This window comes from Buteo buteo, chromosome 26 (assembly GCF_964188355.1).
Source record: "Buteo buteo chromosome 26, bButBut1.hap1.1, whole genome shotgun sequence".
Classification (NCBI taxonomy): domain Eukaryota; kingdom Metazoa; phylum Chordata; class Aves; order Accipitriformes; family Accipitridae; genus Buteo; species Buteo buteo.
Window position 1 is genome coordinate 7,670,397 of NC_134196.1, and position 17,510 is coordinate 7,687,906.

Below are 17,510 nucleotides of genomic sequence, written 5' to 3' on the forward strand. Positions count from 1 at the left end.
AGCAAGTCTTAGTTGGGCAACTAACAGCTCCTGAGGCTTTATGTTTCTTAACAGCTGACACCCTTCCAACAGTTCCTGGGTGGCTCCCATCCTATTTCCCCATATTGCCACCTCAGAGAAGTCGTTTGGCCAGCCAAAGCTTGCCTGCTAATGAGGTACCACAAAGCTCTTTCTAGTCCACTGTCTGATTATTGGGTCTGTCAGACCCACCCAAGTATCCTGGGTCTGGCAGGTTTTGAAACCTGATCATCAACACCGTGCTTTTGTGTGTCTTAATGTGACACCTGCTGGATTCCAGACATTGGATGAGAATGTCAATTTTCAGTAGCAATGAGTAAAACCAAACAAATATGGTTTAGCCTCTCTTGTTGACAAAACTTAAAAATGTGATACAGGTGCTCCCTGGCAGTCCAGTAAATGGAGGGAAATAAAACCCAACTGACATCTATTTATTACTTTATTTAGATGTCAGGGCTAGTTATCTATCTATCTATCTATCTATCTATCTATTTATGTATTTGCAGGTTTTTGTAGCCTCACTCACAACTTTTGAATGCTTGAATCTGGTATCAAGGAAAACCTCATTCTCCAGGTTCCTTGTGAAGATCAACCTCTCCCTCCACTTTCTTTGCTTCCCAGACAAGGTACAAGTTCTGACTCTATTGTTATGCCACACAAGTCAGTACATTTTATTTTGCAGCATCTCTGCAGCTCTTGTTTTATGACTGCCTTCAGTCAGTCCAATATTTTGGATGCGGTGAACATCAATGATCCATCTGGAACATTGGGGAAATCCAGAAGAACCTGCTTCTCTTTCTGCCCTCCTACACTCAAGTATTATAGCAGTGGCTTGCATCTTCAATTTGATACCACATAGTGCAAACTGATAACTAATCTTGGGGAAAAAGAGTAAAGATCAAGACCAAATTATCACGCCTCCATTGTGTGTTAGTTAAGAGTAGGGTATGAGGCATAGCCACAATCATACCTTGCAAAATTAAATCTCTTTTAACCTGCAAACTCCACATTTCATCCACTCTGTTCACACCACAACCATTAAACTCTTACCTAAAACATAGAACAAAGTTTAGACTTATAACAGAAAACAGCAAATTTTATAATATATCACAAGCAAGACTCGAGAAAGCTGAAGACTTATTTTATCACCACATTTAACTTTGAGAACAGTAACTATTTATTTTTAATGTTTCTTTTAAAGAAAAACTAACAAATATATGCTTCAGAGATGATAAAATTATTCATTTCTCTATGTTTTACTTTTCTTGTATAGGGCATTTCCAAGATTATGGATGATAACTATTAAAAATATATAAAATCAAATTAATTCTCAGTTACATTTAATTCTACCTTAGAAATAACTGAGAGGTTTCTGCAATTGCTCTGTATGACAATATCCAATATTTTAGGTGTATAAGAAATAATTAAGTATAAAGTTTCTGAATAATTGGTATAATTATTCATCTGTGGACTTCGTAAAAACATCAGCAATGGAATATGTAGGAAAAATGTCCTCCTCTGCAGAGACAGAGAAAGACAGAAAATGTCCCAGTAATTGCCTTTATAAAACAAAATTATCCATATCAAGAGGCAGTTCTTTAAGCCAAGGTAGCAATCTGAGTTAATAGTCTTCAAAAAAACCCCACCATTTTTAAACTTAGGGCAATTATGAGCCGCAGAAAAAAAAAGAAAAAAAATCCATCTGAATTTACAAATCTTTACATATTGTGAGGGCCTCTTCTGGCTTGAACTTCATTCAGGACCCATTTCTGCTGCAAATACAGCATTGATTTTGCAGGCAATGCACAGCTGGGGGGCAAGGCAGGTACCCTGGGGATCCCACTGAAAGAATGCACAAAATAGAGACAAATGTGCATAAGCCTGCCTATTTTTTTTGCTGCCATCATCTGAAAAGGAGGGCTAAAGAAAAGCTGCAACTTCACAACAGTGAAGTCATCAGGAGGTAGCAACAGCTAGAAGTGAGAGATTTCAGGGAAAAAAGGGTCCCCCAGACATCAAAATATCCCTTAACAGCTCTGTGTATCTGGCTTAATTGTATGGTGTAAGTGGTTTTTCTATCATTTTAATGATGCTATGCTTGCTTTTCACCGATGACCAATAAGCTGAAACGCCAGCATTGGCTTTTATATCTTTACTGAGGGTGTTATAATTATGGATATATTTTCCTCCTCCAGTTAGGACTGTCTGTCACGCTGGATGACATTCCTCCGACAGCTCCCTGCGCACCTCCATCAGAGGCGAAGGGAACAACTCCTGCCGTACTTTCAAGCTCTGCCTCCTCCAGTGACACACAGTAGCTGGCCCTGTGTGGATTCACAGCCTGCTGCAAGGAAATGGGTTATTTTAAGCCATTTTCAGCCAGTCAGACTGGCTCATCTGTTAACTCCGCACTGCAAGGAACAAGCATGCAGGCACAGGGTCAGTCCCACTTGAGTGTGGAGCACAAGATGAAGGTGGGACAGTTAATCATCATCATTTGAGGTGCTCTGCCATCACCCTGAATATCCAAATCACCTCCAAAATGAAACATGGAAGGGTGCTTTTTTTCTTTAAAATGTTAACATTCTCTATCAGATGACAACCACGTTACCTTACCCTACTTTTTTTTTAACTCTTACACTCTTAAACTGAACACAAGAGAAAAATATCATGGCAACCTATTTCTTTTTGTCTTATTCTTCTGTGTTCCCATGACATAGTGATTTGAAATTTCTTTTCTTTTTTCCTCATACATTGCTAGCAGTGAATTTTGGGACAAACTCTGTTCTGCTTTGTTATTACCAAAAGGTAATTTAGAATTTAAAGTGTTCATAATAGGACTAGGGAGCTTGTAAGTATGTTGGAAAAGAGTGATCTTTCTTAGCCACCTGAGAGCATACTGTGTCTCCAGTCTAATTCTGCGACAGCTTCATAAAAAAATAAAGGGTATGAATCTACTAGAACCTTATTCAAGCAAAGCCCTTAAGTGCATTATGCATTTAAAACACTGAGACCAAATGTCCTTAAGTGCTTTGCTGTATTCAAGTCATAACGATTATTATAGTAATTAATGTATGCTGTTATATCTTGCGAGTGCATGCATTTAGTGGCTATTTATTCAAATAAACTGATAAATAACATTTACAGTGAGAAAAGGAAATATAATTAGCTTTAATGCAGTGAAAACACATTTTACTGTAAAAAACCATCCCTCCTCATGTAACAAACTTGGTATAACCATTGGTATGGGTATGTTTTTTCCATGCACATCCCTGTGTATGTTTAATAATTGACAGAAAATCTGACCTGTGAGAGGATTTGGAAGTTCTCTGAGTGTTTTTTTCTGGCAGTTTCTCGGAACAGCATTGCTCTGAGGAAATACCTCAAACAGAAAACAGGTAGGTTTTCAAAAGCAGCATCTGTCCCATTTTTTGCCTCTGGGTCTGAGCATCCAGGCTTCATGGGTCTTGGACTATCCCTCTATTTTGACTGTTGTTGTGACCCCCAGTTCTTTCAGACTGTTTTCCTCCAGCCTGGAACCCAGGATCATTGAGATCCTGAGTCCCATGTACACTTCACAGACACAAAGCTGGAAAATGTGTACGCTTCAGGTGGCACTTGACTCCTCACGGCTTGAAGTCAGTATTTTCTGTGGTGGAAGCTTCCCTCTCCGTCAGCTTCCAAGACTGACTTTAACCCCTGAAACTGCTTGTTGTTATTACAAATTTGCAGGAGGGAAAGGAAATGCCTTTTAAGTTTAAAGTGTTCTAACTTTAATTCTTCTTTCAAATATTTCTCCCAAGTTTCTCATATAACCAGGTTAGTATTTTGACTTTAACAGTGACAGCACAGGAGCATGAATAAGCTTTTATTTTTGTCTTTATTTTTTTTTCCTGAGCGTTCATAGATTAGGTAAACACTGTAAATTCTTTTACTGATTTAATAAACTGTTTTCCTTATTTACTCGGTGATACACAAGACTCTGAAGCACATCTGGGTTTGTTCTCACTAGCGTACTTTGTTAAAGTCTCATTTATGTACTGTTCTCTTAAGTTATGACTCTTCATTGGCAAGTTAGGAGTCAAGAACTTAAAATTTTTTTACAAGCAGGCAATTCAAAATTGCCGTTTAATAGTTAGCTGATAGTATTTCCTTCCTTCCTTAGACCTAATCCCTAATAAATTAAACTGGCCAACGTATAAAATGTGGCAGTTCTGAAGAGTGTATTATACAAAAATCTGCAAGCATATATTTTTGAGGTGTTGCATTAAGAAATTGTAAGATTCTCAGTAGGGTTTATGGACAATATCAATTTGCTTGGTGTATGTTGGTGTGCTTTATAAAATAGGAAAAGACTACAATATTGTCGGAAATATGTTGAAATCTCAGTTTTGTACAATACATCATGCTTAGAAACTAGATTTATTTGCAAATGTATTGGTCCAATTAATCTCAAGTAGGAAAAAATCACAATCAAGAAACAGCAATTGCAAAAAAGACACAGTTATGTTATCATCTTGATGATTTTCCATAGTATATTTTCACACAAGTATGATTTTAGATTTAAATAAGATAACCATAACGCACAGTTACCTATAAACTAAATATACATTGTTTTCTTCTGCTGCATCAGTAATATGAACTTCTCTTGAGTATGTATGGTCTTCTAGCTTTGTTCACATGTAGCTGCCGTTTCAGAATATAGGGATTTTTTCTTTTCATTATTTCCTTGTCTTGGCTTGAGTTCTCTAGATCAAAAGCATCTTGCTGAAGTAACTGTAAGATGCAAGAAGAGACACAACGTTATCAGCTTTTTTTTTTGTAATGAAGATTATCAATTCCTAGAAAGTTTTATAAAACTTTATTTTAACATCTGCCACGAACAAAAAACCTTTACCATAATAGTTGAGGATTTAAAAAAAAAAAATGAAGAAAAACAAAAAAGCCCAAAACTCAAGACACAAAACTAAGATCAGGCTGAAGATGAGCTGAATCCTACAGAGGCGATATTTAAATTCCATTGAATCAAATGAGATCATTGGTTTTCACTAGAGAGAAAAACTGGTATATATGTCCTCCTTGGGCTGAAACTCAAATTGTCTGAAAACTTCCTAATGATTGTCACTCTGTAATCACTCCTTTAGGCTAAACACCTCCTAAAACACCCACTGCTTGCTGGTTTCAGCTTTTGAGCAGTATTTTTATCTGCAACTTCCTACAGCTAAAAAATCAACATGTGTAATAAACAAATAAGAAATGAAATAAAGCACAAGAAAGCCAAAATTTTGTCAATCAAAATCTCTTATATAACTGTGTTTTGAGTTTTACTTGGAGTTTTTAAAGTATTTTGTTCAGATATGTTCTTGCTTTATCTGTTAAGATTTCATCCATTCTCTCACCATGTTCTTCCATGGTCAATTACAGTCCTACTGTCTGGCTGAAAGGCATTAAACTGAAAACATTTTTATACTCACCTCAGTATTTCCCTAAGCAATCAAAGTCTGTTACTCACTTAATTACTTAATAAATGAGTGCTCATCTAAATTCTATTGAAATGAATGGAAAGACTCTCATGGTTTCAACAGTCTTTGGAGTCAATCCTGGATGTATAAGATCACAAGAACTTCTTTCATTACACAAATTGTTTATTTCAAGCCTTCTTCAATTCTTCTCCCTATGGCTCTATCCCTTCGTCTTTTCTTGTGTCTTGTAAAACTCTGCACTTCCTAAGCTGAAAGAGGAATATTTTATTTCAATTTCACATGCAATACTGCTAGGAGTGATGATTCCCAACCACCACAAGAGCTGATGCAACTGCAAAGTAAGAAACTGTGATTAAGTCATATGGGCTACTGCACAGAGTCAGTTCTATAGTAGCTCCTTTTCAGCAATAAACGTACTGCTGGACAGAGTCCTCAGAAAATTCTGGGTCTCAAAGATGTTGCAGTCTTTGTATGGACCATCCCAGCTAATAGAAAGGATTGAGAATAAGCCTGCAAATACAGGGCTGTGATTCAGCTAACAAAAGAAGATCAAGGTTCAGCCAGACTGTCCACGAACCTGTGATACCTGAAGAAACTGGGTTTACTGGAAAGTGGGTAGTGATGCTGAGATATCTTTTTTCACTGTGCAAAGCAGCTTTTAGTGTAATATGTAACAACACAAGTGGATTGTGCCCAGAGTGCCTCTGTGTGATCATTGCACTAAGATAAATATCACAAATAGACTATAAGCAATCACTATTTAAGAGCAGCAAACCTCATACAATCATGTCAACTTCCAGGGCCCTCTTTAGGTGTGGGGAAGCAAGAGTTCCCTTGCTACCGGTTTCCTAGCAATGAGAAGAAGCCCAGAGTACCTGGTAAAATTACATGTACACATGGGCATGTGTCTATGCATTTTGAATCCAGTTTGCCATAGGGCCTTGAAAAGGTTTTCAGGAACTCTGCCTATATTTAGTTATGCCTCAATAAATCTGCAGCAACTTCATGTCTGTGAAGCAGATACTAATTTTGTGTTCTGGCATAGAGCTCACTTTCATGTGTTTGGTTCCTTGGAATGGCCACAAAGAGTGGAGAAAGTATGTAGTTAAGAATAGTTCTCATTTATCCATGGGTCATTATAAAAACCAGACACTCAGCTCATCACAAACTATATTAATTCACAACTGTTTCAATAAGAGGCATATTAGAGGTATTAGAGAATATAAAAAAGGGAAGGAAAGCTCAGGCAATGTGACAGGGGTCATCTAGACATGGATTTTAAAACATCACTACGAACAGAGCCTGAGAATTTAACAGCAGTTGATACATGCATTTGTGACAGTTTGTTTTACCTCCCAATGCTGAAAGGCTCTGCTGTGGCAGACTTTTTGGAGTTGATATACTGTCAGCATTGCTTCCAAGCTGAAGCCATCCAGAGCAGTAGGAAACTGTCTTCCTGAAACCAGATCCTCTTCATCTACTTCTACTGTTTCCCCCACTTGGTTGTTCATGTTGTTGAGCAGATTGCAGACATTTAGCAGGGTCATTTTCCAGTAAGGAAGTTTTGCTCTGTTAATCTGAAAATACAAATACCCACTATTTAACATGTTGCTATTTTTGTTTTGTTTTTTAGTGATAATGTGTGACATTCAAACGTTTCGGTAGGAACAAGTTTGTGTGTTTGAAGTACTTTTCCTCTGCTCAACTTTTAGACAATAATTAGAGAGTGCTGAAATTAGGACAACTCATTTACTAAACACACCAAGTCTGCTCCCCCACAGCCTTACCCCCCAGGTAGATATACATGATGAAAAACTAAACTGCTACCAAACCAGAATGGTAGCATTTCATAGTCATTCTGCACAGGTGCAAACAAAAACACAGATGGAAATTAATATAATATAAATTCACAGGTGTAAATCAGGACAATGAGTCAAACCCACTGGATAAATTCCCAGTGCTAGAATCCAAGGTGGATGCCTGTGGTTAACTAGACGCTCCTCTCCAGTTCAGAACAAATACCAGTCATTTCAAAATTCCCTGAGAAAAGGAACGGAGTCCCTGCTTCAGGGCAAGCTGTCTGATGAGGCTGGGTCTGAAGTTATGGAATCTGTAAGCCCCAGGAGTTTTGGATGCTGGAGAGTCATGAGCCTGGGAGATGTGAATCGATCTACAGGCTTAGATGAAGATGGAGCAAAGATGAAACAGAGCTGTGCAATATATCCCTGATTTGGTAACTGGACTGAAAAACTCAGACCAACTGTATTTAGGTGGTCCACAATGAACCTGTTCGGAGATGTTACAGGAAGACAGAAATAGAGAAATTTCACCATGGGTTGTCTCAAATTTTGCTTGTTCCAGTATCTTGCATGATTTAGGAGCTATTTAACTTTTACAAGCTTTTAAAATATGTTGAGGAAAATAACCTTTACTTTACTACTGGTACTGTTCTTTCCAAGCAGTTGTGGCAGTAGTCTTCTTGCGTTTTGATTGTCAATAGAAAAAAGTAAGTGAAAAACCTAATTCCTACCTCACTCACTGCTTTTCACGTCTTGCCACTTTCTTGGTTCTCCCACTATTAATTACTTCTTTCAAATTGTATTCCTTTCAGTGGTGAGTATAGAAATTAGTGTCCTTAAACTAGAACTGGTGACACAGCAATCTCCAATCAAAAGCCAAATAGCAAATTCCTATTTATTACTAGCAAGGGCTTCCTTGCTGTGCACGTTAAGATTACAGTTGACCTATGAACTGAAATGTAGTTGCTTCTTTTCCTGGATGTGCAAAGTTAAATATAGTTATTACATTAACACAGACATTGCCTTTCACATACTGACAGCATTAATTAAGAGTGTGGATGCAGTGCCTACTTAGCTGAGCATTAGGTAATCACATAATCTGTTGTTTCTTTAAAGCACCTTCCTAACAAAGGGACACTGTACGCAAGATTTATGCATATTCACCACACTTCACTATTTTTTGAGGGAAAGGAAAGAAAATGGAGAGGAGTGAGGAAGAAACAAGAAAAGCTGGCATCACGATTAGCATTAGTTACAAAAAATTCTCTTTTGGCCATAATCATTACTCCAATATACATCTGGTATGTGCATCCCTGTCAAAATGAGAATAATTTAGCCCTTTAATAAAACCACCATGTGTTCTCAGATTCCTGACAGGGCTCAAGGAAAAAAAAAAAGTATTTTGTTTTGAGGCTAAGAAGAAAACAAATCTTGTATCTTATTCAGAAGCTTGAAATTGGTTCTGCATTGTTTACTTGGAGCTCATCTGTTGTCCCATCTAGGTGCCTTAATTAGTCTGTTGAATTATTTGAAAAGATGTGACAGGTTCAAAACAAAACTTAACTGCTTTGCAGAATGTCTAAATTAATTAACAGAAGTTAAACTAGCAAAAAGAGCAACTGTCCACTGCAATTTCAAAACCTTCTTTGGTCTCTTTTAAAATATTTGAGCAATATAAAAATACAGAACTTTCCATGACAAATGAGGAGGCTTTGGCAGCACACTTCTTTCTCCTGGGTATATGAAAGAAATGTGAGCTAGCAACTACAGTAGCTAAATTGCAATGAAGAATAAAATCTAGGGGCAATGCTACATGAGCAAGTGAGAGTTCTGAGTTAAGAAAAACTAAAATATTCCACTGAATGGGAACAGAAGAGAAGAGGAGAGGGAAATTTCTTATGCCTTCTTGCATAATTTATAGAATCTTTTTGATCTAAAGTTACTATTTCATGTTAGCCTGATGCATGCCTATGTTTAAAGGAACTTTCCTCTGTATTATTAGTAAAATACTTAAACTGCAGACTTCATTAAGTGAAATTGGTCTTAGCTGCTACTTATGAGGGTAGGAGAAAAAATTTTTGTAGTCCTGTCTGCAAACATTTGTTAAGGGAGTCTAATTCCTATTAATACCACACATATATCACCTCCAAGTATTTTTACTTGGGTACATCTGCTTCTGACTTATACTGCTGCCAGTTCATAGAATGAGACTATAAAACATTAAGAACTTCAGTCAAGAGTGAAATTTGTTTTTTAACTGAACATGGAGCTCTCCAGGTCATGTCCAGTCACTGAACAGAGCAGTCATGTTACTTCTCTACTCCACTATTACAGCAAGCATTACAATCAGACAGCTTTGTTTTATAGGTTATGGGAAATCTCTGAGGCAGTTATCCTAAACGAATGTGTGAAAATACAGTTTAAGATGACCATAACCCAAATGTTCAGGTACATTTCCAATGTGTGATATATTTTCCACAGAGGTCTAAGCAATACCAACTACAGTTGCTCAAGACATGTTTTGGAAAACACCTACACAAGAGATCGAGGAACCCGTACCTGCCAAGATGGAACGAATTTTTTTAAGATTAACTTGAAAAATATCTGGGAGTGATCTGAAGGAACAAAAGACACTGCAGTATGAGTTAGAATTTAAAAGTTATTAATGTTGAAGTGAGTATGATGTATGCATTTCCACTGTTGAACTTGCTTCTGAAGTAAGACTCAGATACATGGTTTCGCACACCTCATATATCTTGAAAGAGAATTTTAAAATATCTAAGAAACTGAAAGGAGCTTGAGAATATTTCATTCTTTGACAACAGGCTTGTCCTATGAAAGGTTAAAGAGAATCCCAAGTTTGTAACTTACATGGTATCTTTTTCTTTCCATTTCTGGTTGAATGATACCCCTGATAGTTTAAGATAACTTCTTCCATTATAATGCATACCTTCTGAATGCTACTTTTTTTTTTTTTTTTTAGAAAAAGAAAGTTCAATTCTCTGCTTTTTATATTCTTGTCTTTATCTAGTGAAAGCAGATGAAAAATAAATTCAGACCCAAGTAAAACCTGAGGTGATGTAGGATCTCTACGGTTCCTTTTCCGAACAGTAGTTGAATTTTGTTCAGAATGTAACTGCAGAAATAATAAAAATACTCTCAGTCTTTAAGCAGATATGGTATTGAGTTCTGTTACAGCAGAAGTTCTTCCATGGTATAGACTGATGCCTGTAAATGTAATGAACTTTTATGTGACGACTGAGTCAGGAAGTCAGTAACTCCCAGGCAGCTGGAACCTCGTCTGCCTCTGACAAGGAGGCTGAACTGCCTGGGCACATACAGTCAGCAACAGGCATCCTAGAACAGTAGGAAGCTCAGAGGGTCCAAGACTTCGGAAAATTAATGTGAGTGGGGATCCCAAAGGTGGAGTATATGCTAGTGATGTTATATTCTTCAAGGAAACCCTTTTTTTTTCTTTTTCTTTAACTAACGACATCTCAAATCTTGTTTGAGTTCAGGACATTCCTCATGCAAGTGGTGGTTTCAGGCAAGCATTTCGGAAGCTGGGAATAGAGCTATCTATTTGATACAAAAGAGAGACAGCAGATAACTGTCTGTGTATTTGTGACACTTCAGGTTGTGTTGTCTTCCCAGATCTTCCAAATGGCTCTTTGGATTTTATCTTAGAGGAAAGACAAATAAAGCATTTTAGGGACTCGGGTGATCCCTGTATCTTCTTTGAGATGTAACAGCAGGGAAGGGGATAAACTGTATAAAATGTTGAAGACAGGTTGTAATAAGCATGGACATACTTCTTTAAAGACAGAGAGTGATTCAGCATATAGATGACTTCAAAGAGCAGTTTGAAAAGGGCCAATAGATGCTGGACAGAATGTTGCAAAAGGTGTGTGCTTAACTCCTAGCTATAGACTTGATACTCTACTTCACAAGTGCCTACTTAGGAAGATTTTTTCTGTCAAACACTAGAACCACAAGTGATAATCCACTTTGCTGCATTTTTAGATATGAGCTTTCCCTTGCTGCTTATTACCAAGTCAGTGTCAAAGACGGTTAATGCAATTTAACAGTAATTGCCCTCAACTGGAACCAGATCTCAGGCACAATACAAGACAGTTATTACACATATCATCCTCAAATTTGTCTCTGACACCAGAACCATACTTTTGTTCTAATGAGGGTTAAAAGCTAACAGAGAACAACAGAATTTGTCATTTCAGTAATGAATTTTAGATGGCAATTTAAGGCAGTATAATGTAGAAATAAAGCAAAGTCTCCACCATGCATCTACTGCTTCTGTCAACTTCAGGTGTCACTTGACTTACAGTATATACCATAAGGAAAACTGAATAGTAAGCTACATGATGTAAAACAACATATAAGAGTATTATGGCAAAAATCATTACCTATCAACTGGTGCACTCTATTTGTGCATTTTTAGTTACCTGAGACTGTGCTCTGTGCTGAGAGGGAGGAAAAGATGGAAGTGGCAGTTAGGTTCACAGTCCCACTAAAGTCAGTAGCAGAAATACCAATAGCTGCAGGGTTTCCTCCCAGGGCATACTATGCTTTGTCACACAGAGAATGAACTATTTTTGTCAGCCTCCTACATTTAAATTCATCTCAGGAAAAGAATATCTATTAAATCTTTCTGTACCTTAGAAAAGCGAGTGGCAAACAGGTTTATTCCACACCTAGGGTTAATTACCATGCCAGTAAAGAACATGGGAACCTACGAACTGGCAGACCAGATCAAAACAATGTATTTTCTGGCTTCATTTCTTATTCTAGTCTATTCAAAGGATCCTGTGAAATAGCTCACATATAAGCAAATACAGTAAATACAGAAGTCTTCAAGGCTGGTTTTGTCCTTAACCTTCAACTAGTCAATGGCTTATGAAATTCTTTTTTGGGGGAAATATTTCACTCATCATTTTAATTTCCATTGAATTTAAGCACCACTTGAGCTTCATTAGAACAAAGAATTAAAACATTCAACCTTAAGCCCATGGCATTTGTTTCAGGGTTTGTTCTTTAGTATGTTGCTGAAGAAATATTGGACATATATATTTCTTAGATCATTCATGGTAAATAGCAGTGTTGAGAAAGTGTTTTTCTATCAGCCTGTTCAATACATATGTGCAACACTTGCTGCTTCACCTTACCAGTATGAGATTGGAACTGAAATTTTGTCTATTTTTATTAAATAACATGTACATTGCTCACAGTCTGGCAACTTGCCAAGGAAGTGTCATTTATCAGCTTAATATTTTCACAGTCATGTCCCCATGTTCCTGTACTAACACTATGATTGAATTCCTAAATCAAAATCAGCATATCTATTAACAGTTTTTGCTTTATGACTTTCTTATTTCTATATGCATATAGGAAAAGTTCTGCATAAAAATAGCACTTACGGATTTGACTCAAGGTTAATTTAGCTTTCATCAGGCATAATCCTATTGGAAACACATTTCCTCATATAAATTTACATCTCTGCACATAACACAGTTTTGACAGTTTAATGAAAGTACCAGTGTTACAAGCAAGGAGCACTTTTAGTGTGTCACATCAACACCTTTAAATTTCCTTTGAACTGGAGAAAATCTTGCACCAAAGTAATGTCTAGCACTGAACTTTTCGGTCTAGACCGTAGGTTATTACTTTGTGCAAAGACTTCTGGGTTTGTAATGAGAATTCATTTGCTCCCTACCTATCAACTAAAAGAGGAAAAATAATTACCTTTGATGTGTACATATTGGTCAATAAATCTGCTTCTAACGCTTTCATTTCCTCTTCTGAATCTGGGAATAAACCAGAAACATATGCTTATTGTTTCATCATAAATCATGGACATTTCAATTCAGCATACAGAATTTAGATATATCAATGAATTCTGAAAAACAAACAAACATGAAAAAAAGCAACTTAAGAACACAGCAAAGTGATCTAGAGAGACTGTAAGGAGTCTTCAGGTAACAGCAACATTATGTTAAAATGGATACTTACTACCTTTTTAAAGCATGATCAAGCTTATTGAAGTGAATGAAATGATTCATTAATCTCAGTTCACTGCTAGACAGGCCCACTAATCTGCAGCCCTTTCAGTAAACAACACTGCTGCAAGATTCTTCATTCAAAATCAGTATGATTTTCATAATCACTATTTGTCACCTCTGCTTACTTTGGAAGATTTTGGATATTTATTTTCAAACAATATTTATTTAAGTAGCAGCTAAGTATTTAGGTGAATGGCAGTTATGATTACTTGACAAGATTTAGTCTTGATTATTCTTGGTTAAATTACGAGTATTTTTACTGATATGAGGGAATTGAGCTTGACCAGTTTGTGATACAAGCTCTTGACAATACATATACCAAAAGAAAGTATTCTGACTGAAAGTCTTAGGATTTTCTTTACTAATTTAATTGACCTTTGATAGCTCAGCAGACTTGCAAGACCTGTGATTTGGTGAATAGGGTAAAAATTGCTGTAGAAAGAGAAAACACCCACAAACTTTTCTGCTTTGTGCTGCACAGAATGACAAGGAAAAATCTGATGTCTTGAAAATGTAGCAGCAATCACAGCTCAAAGATGAGATGTATACAGAAATCAGTTAAGTCTTCAGGTGAAATAAAGTTCCACACGGCTTTTAGCTTTCCTGGAATACCAGCAGTCCAGAGCCAAACAATATGGTTACTTATATTTAAAACCAAACTAAACAAAAATCTACACCATATTCATATAAGTGATATCTTACTTCCATTAAAATGATCAATGCTGTCGGTATGTAACACCCTACCACAGAATCTGTGGATAGATTCTGCCTATGCCTTCACTTCAGGGATCATCACCAGGTTGTCACTACCATTCACAGAACACGAGACTGTAAGGGACCCTTTATACAAATATGTGCTAATCAGTCACAGATTTCTGCTAGCACAGGAAACCAACCATTATAATGCTCTTAAAAATCAATCATGTTCAATCTTAGTAACAAGATCTCACCACCACCACCACTATGTTTCTTCTCTGGGGCATTCTTCCAAACTATCCATGGTTAGTCACCGTCTTCTAATTTCAAGCCTAATTTATTTCTAGTTACAAATTTATTAATGGTTTGTATATAACTTCCTTCACTATAAATTATACATTTCTATTTGTAATATTTACCAAACTCATGTATTTTTTGAGAGCAATCACAGCCCTTCCCAGCTTAGATTTTTAGGGTGTGCTTACAGAGTGATTAGCAAACAAATGCAAGCTCACTGTGCCTTTTGGACACAAACCATTCCCCTGGAAATCCCATAAATACTTCATTGAAAGGCTATGCCCAGAGCTATTAGACTCTCATCTAGTCTCCTCTCTTGTAATAGCCTTGTATTCCCCAGCCCATCAGAGCAGCCCTCCTCTGTGCCTGATGTGATCTCAAGGCAGCACAGCATAGTACAGTTTGGATCAGAAGCCTCAGTACTTAACCACCTTAATGCTTACCATTAGCTACAGAAAGTAGCTCTCTTACACATTTTTTCATTTTGTTTGTCTTTCATGGCTGAAAAACTTTAGTATCTCATTAAAAAAAATTAGGTCAAATAATATGACCAAGTCTTTTATCTCCTCAGACGTCTCCAACAGCTGTGCTTCTGTTAAAAGGAGCTTTTAATAGGAACTTCTGTTATTTCCTAAGCTGCTGCATTTTGTACTGTTGCACTGCTGCTCTTTTCTATTATTCAGGTCATCAAACACTTCTGGGCGTTATGCCGATCTTCCTTTGTAGTGATGCTCCTGTTCACCTTTGCGTTACCAGCACACTACATTCATTCATTCATTCATTCCTACTTTTTGCATTGAAGTTGTTATTGAAAATATTCAATAAGACTGGTTTGTAGATCAGTATTACAGCAAGTCACCAGCAACTAATCTCCAACTTAATGCCTTTCAGCCCTTTCAGTGCTACTCATTATCAGTGTTACCTAATCTCTTAACCGTTTTACCATTAGCCAAAGTTCTGCCGGCAGCACAGGATCACCTCAGCTGAATTTCTACTAATGATAGCAGCAGCTCCTGTGAATGGGTGAGATGCATGACAGCATCATGATTTTTTATGTCCTGGGTTGTACCAGCTGAGGACAATGAAGGTTGTGGTGTCTGGTTAGCCCCTGGTTTTTAGATTCTATAGAGGATGGAAGATAGCTTCCACACCATCGAGGCTGGAAGATAGCTGCAGACGTTGAAGATAAATAGGTATTGAGATATTATTATTTCTCATTTTGATTGAGGAAAGAAGTCTGGAGGATATTATTTAGGAGGCTGGTCAAGTTTCCTCGAGTGAAGAATAAAGCAAGGCTTGGAGGAGGAGAAGGGAGCACGTCCAGGTAATTCAGGAATGAAAGAGACAGATGAGGAATAAAAGCATAAAAAGAGCAGACTCTCAGAAAGCAGTGTATAAAAAGTCTGGTTACACATTATTGTTCAAATCAGGACATTCACACAGTTTGATGTCCTCTTGATTCACTTCTTATTGACAAGAAATATAGCTTCTATTCAGATATTCATGTTCTACAGGAACAGTTACAATCTACAGGTACACACTTTCCCCTGAGGGCAAACATTTTCAAAAGAAAAGTAAAATGAATGATTGTTTTCTTTATGACATTAACTGTCCATAGTAGTTCAAACTGATTTGGCCCCTCCACACAAGCTTCTCCATGGCATCTCTCATTTAAATATAATTTCAAATTTTCAATGAAATAAACCATTATGTCAGTTAACACATACAATTTTGTTTCTGTTTTTTTTTTTTTTAATAAGCCTATTTTAATTTCCACTGAAGTTTTTTACTTTAATGGGCTTTCATTCAGGCTCTACAAACAGTTGAATTTGAAACTGCCTCACTGAAAATACTAGCCAAGTATTTGTTTAAAAAGCTTCAAATATACAGGGAGAAAATAGGAAATATTAAACCTTGTCACTAAGATTACCAGTTCTCTATGATATACAAAATGACTATGTTTAAACTGTGATAAATTGCAGGTATTACGTGTTCTACATTTTTCTTCTGCAGGGGAATACAAATTGGAAACTTTCATCTAAAGTGAGAATTAGGAATTCTGAGTCCTGCTGAATACAGAAGGTGAATAAATGAAGCTACTTGTAGATTTACTCTGTAAATTTTGTGGCGTTAAAAATTCAAGTAATTTGCAAGTTAGTCAAGATTGGATTTTGAAGCCCATTCTGCTTCATGTTTGTGTGCGTACACCTGTCTCATCGCCACCATACCTATTTTTGGTCATAAACTTAGGGCATAAATGACACACACTTAGCTGTGTCATTTTGCAAAGGAGCAGGCAATGCATTTTAATGTATGGTCCTCTTGGAGCAGAAATGCGCTTACATTTAACCTTCCTATTGTGTGCCCTCCACCTGATTCAGCATTTTTTGGTCGTAATTTCAGATCAGATGCTAGCACTTTTTCCCCCCGAATACAAAAATTGCACTTCTGTCAGTAAAAAGTGACTAAAGCGCATTTATACCCGTGTTGATTGGGATCACGGCAGCCACGCACGCGAGTTGCGGAAACTACAATTGCCGTGACGGTTTGGAAATACCTGGTATGCAATCAATCACCAACGCGGCAGCGTAATCAGGCAGACGGTCTGCACTGATTCATCTTTGCAACGCCTAGTCTCCGCTAACCGCCATGGCAGGATGCTGCCCGGGGGAGCGGTTCCTCCGAAGGCAGAAAGTTACGGGACTCCTACAAAACCCCGTTCCCCGGGGCCAGCTCCTCGGCGCACCGCCGCCTAAGAGTCGCGGTGGCCCGAAACGACTTCACCTCCTTTCCGCGGATCCGGGCGTCCGCGGGACTTGGGCGGCGGGCGGCCAGCGCTCAGCCCGCTCTGGGGGGGGACGGGACTTACCTGAGCAGAGGCTGCAGGAGGCCAAAGCCAGCAGCACCACGCACACCAGCTGGGCTCTCATCCTTGCCGCGCCTCCCTCTAGAAAGTAAAGTCCATAAATCCTGGGGAGAGACGGAGAGACAGACAGACAGACAGACACAGAGACCCCCCCCCGCCGCGCCCCCCTCAGCACGCTCGCTGGCACCAAGACGGGGGGACCCGGACCCTTCCCCAACTATATAAGCCGCGGGGTGATGTCACGGCGGTGCCGCCATCGCCTCCTGATGAAGTT

At 37.9% G+C, this 17,510-nt stretch overlaps 1 protein-coding gene across 1 annotated transcript; it reads right to left on the reverse strand.

Moving 5' to 3' along the window:
- Nucleotides 1-3,133: 3,133 nt before the first annotated feature.
- On the reverse strand, nt 3,134-17,510 carry NTS (neurotensin). The gene is made up of 4 exons (XM_075057800.1): nt 17,240-17,510; nt 13,061-13,122; nt 6,854-7,078; nt 3,134-4,794 (listed from the first exon to the last, which is right to left on the reverse strand). The coding sequence occupies exons 1-4, from the start codon at nt 17,298-17,300 to the stop codon at nt 4,648-4,650; spliced, it is 495 nt and encodes a 164-aa protein (XP_074913901.1). The 5' UTR covers nt 17,301-17,510; the 3' UTR covers nt 3,134-4,647.

What these genes read in the sequence shown, in the direction of transcription:
- NTS (XM_075057800.1), bottom strand. Translation starts at nt 17,300, where the DNA reads ATGAGAGCCCAGCTGGTGTGCGTGGTGCTGCTGGCTTTGGCCTCCTGC. An exon ending in CTCCTGCAGCCTCTGCTCAG is followed by an intron (nt 13,123 to 17,239) that starts GTAAGTCCCGTC and finishes GTTTATTCCCAG; the next exon opens with ATTCAGAAGAGGAAATGAAA. An exon ending in GAGCCTTTCAGCATTGGGAG is followed by an intron (nt 4,795 to 6,853) that starts GTAAAACAAACT and finishes TGCATCTTACAG; the next exon opens with TTACTTCAGCAAGATGCTTT.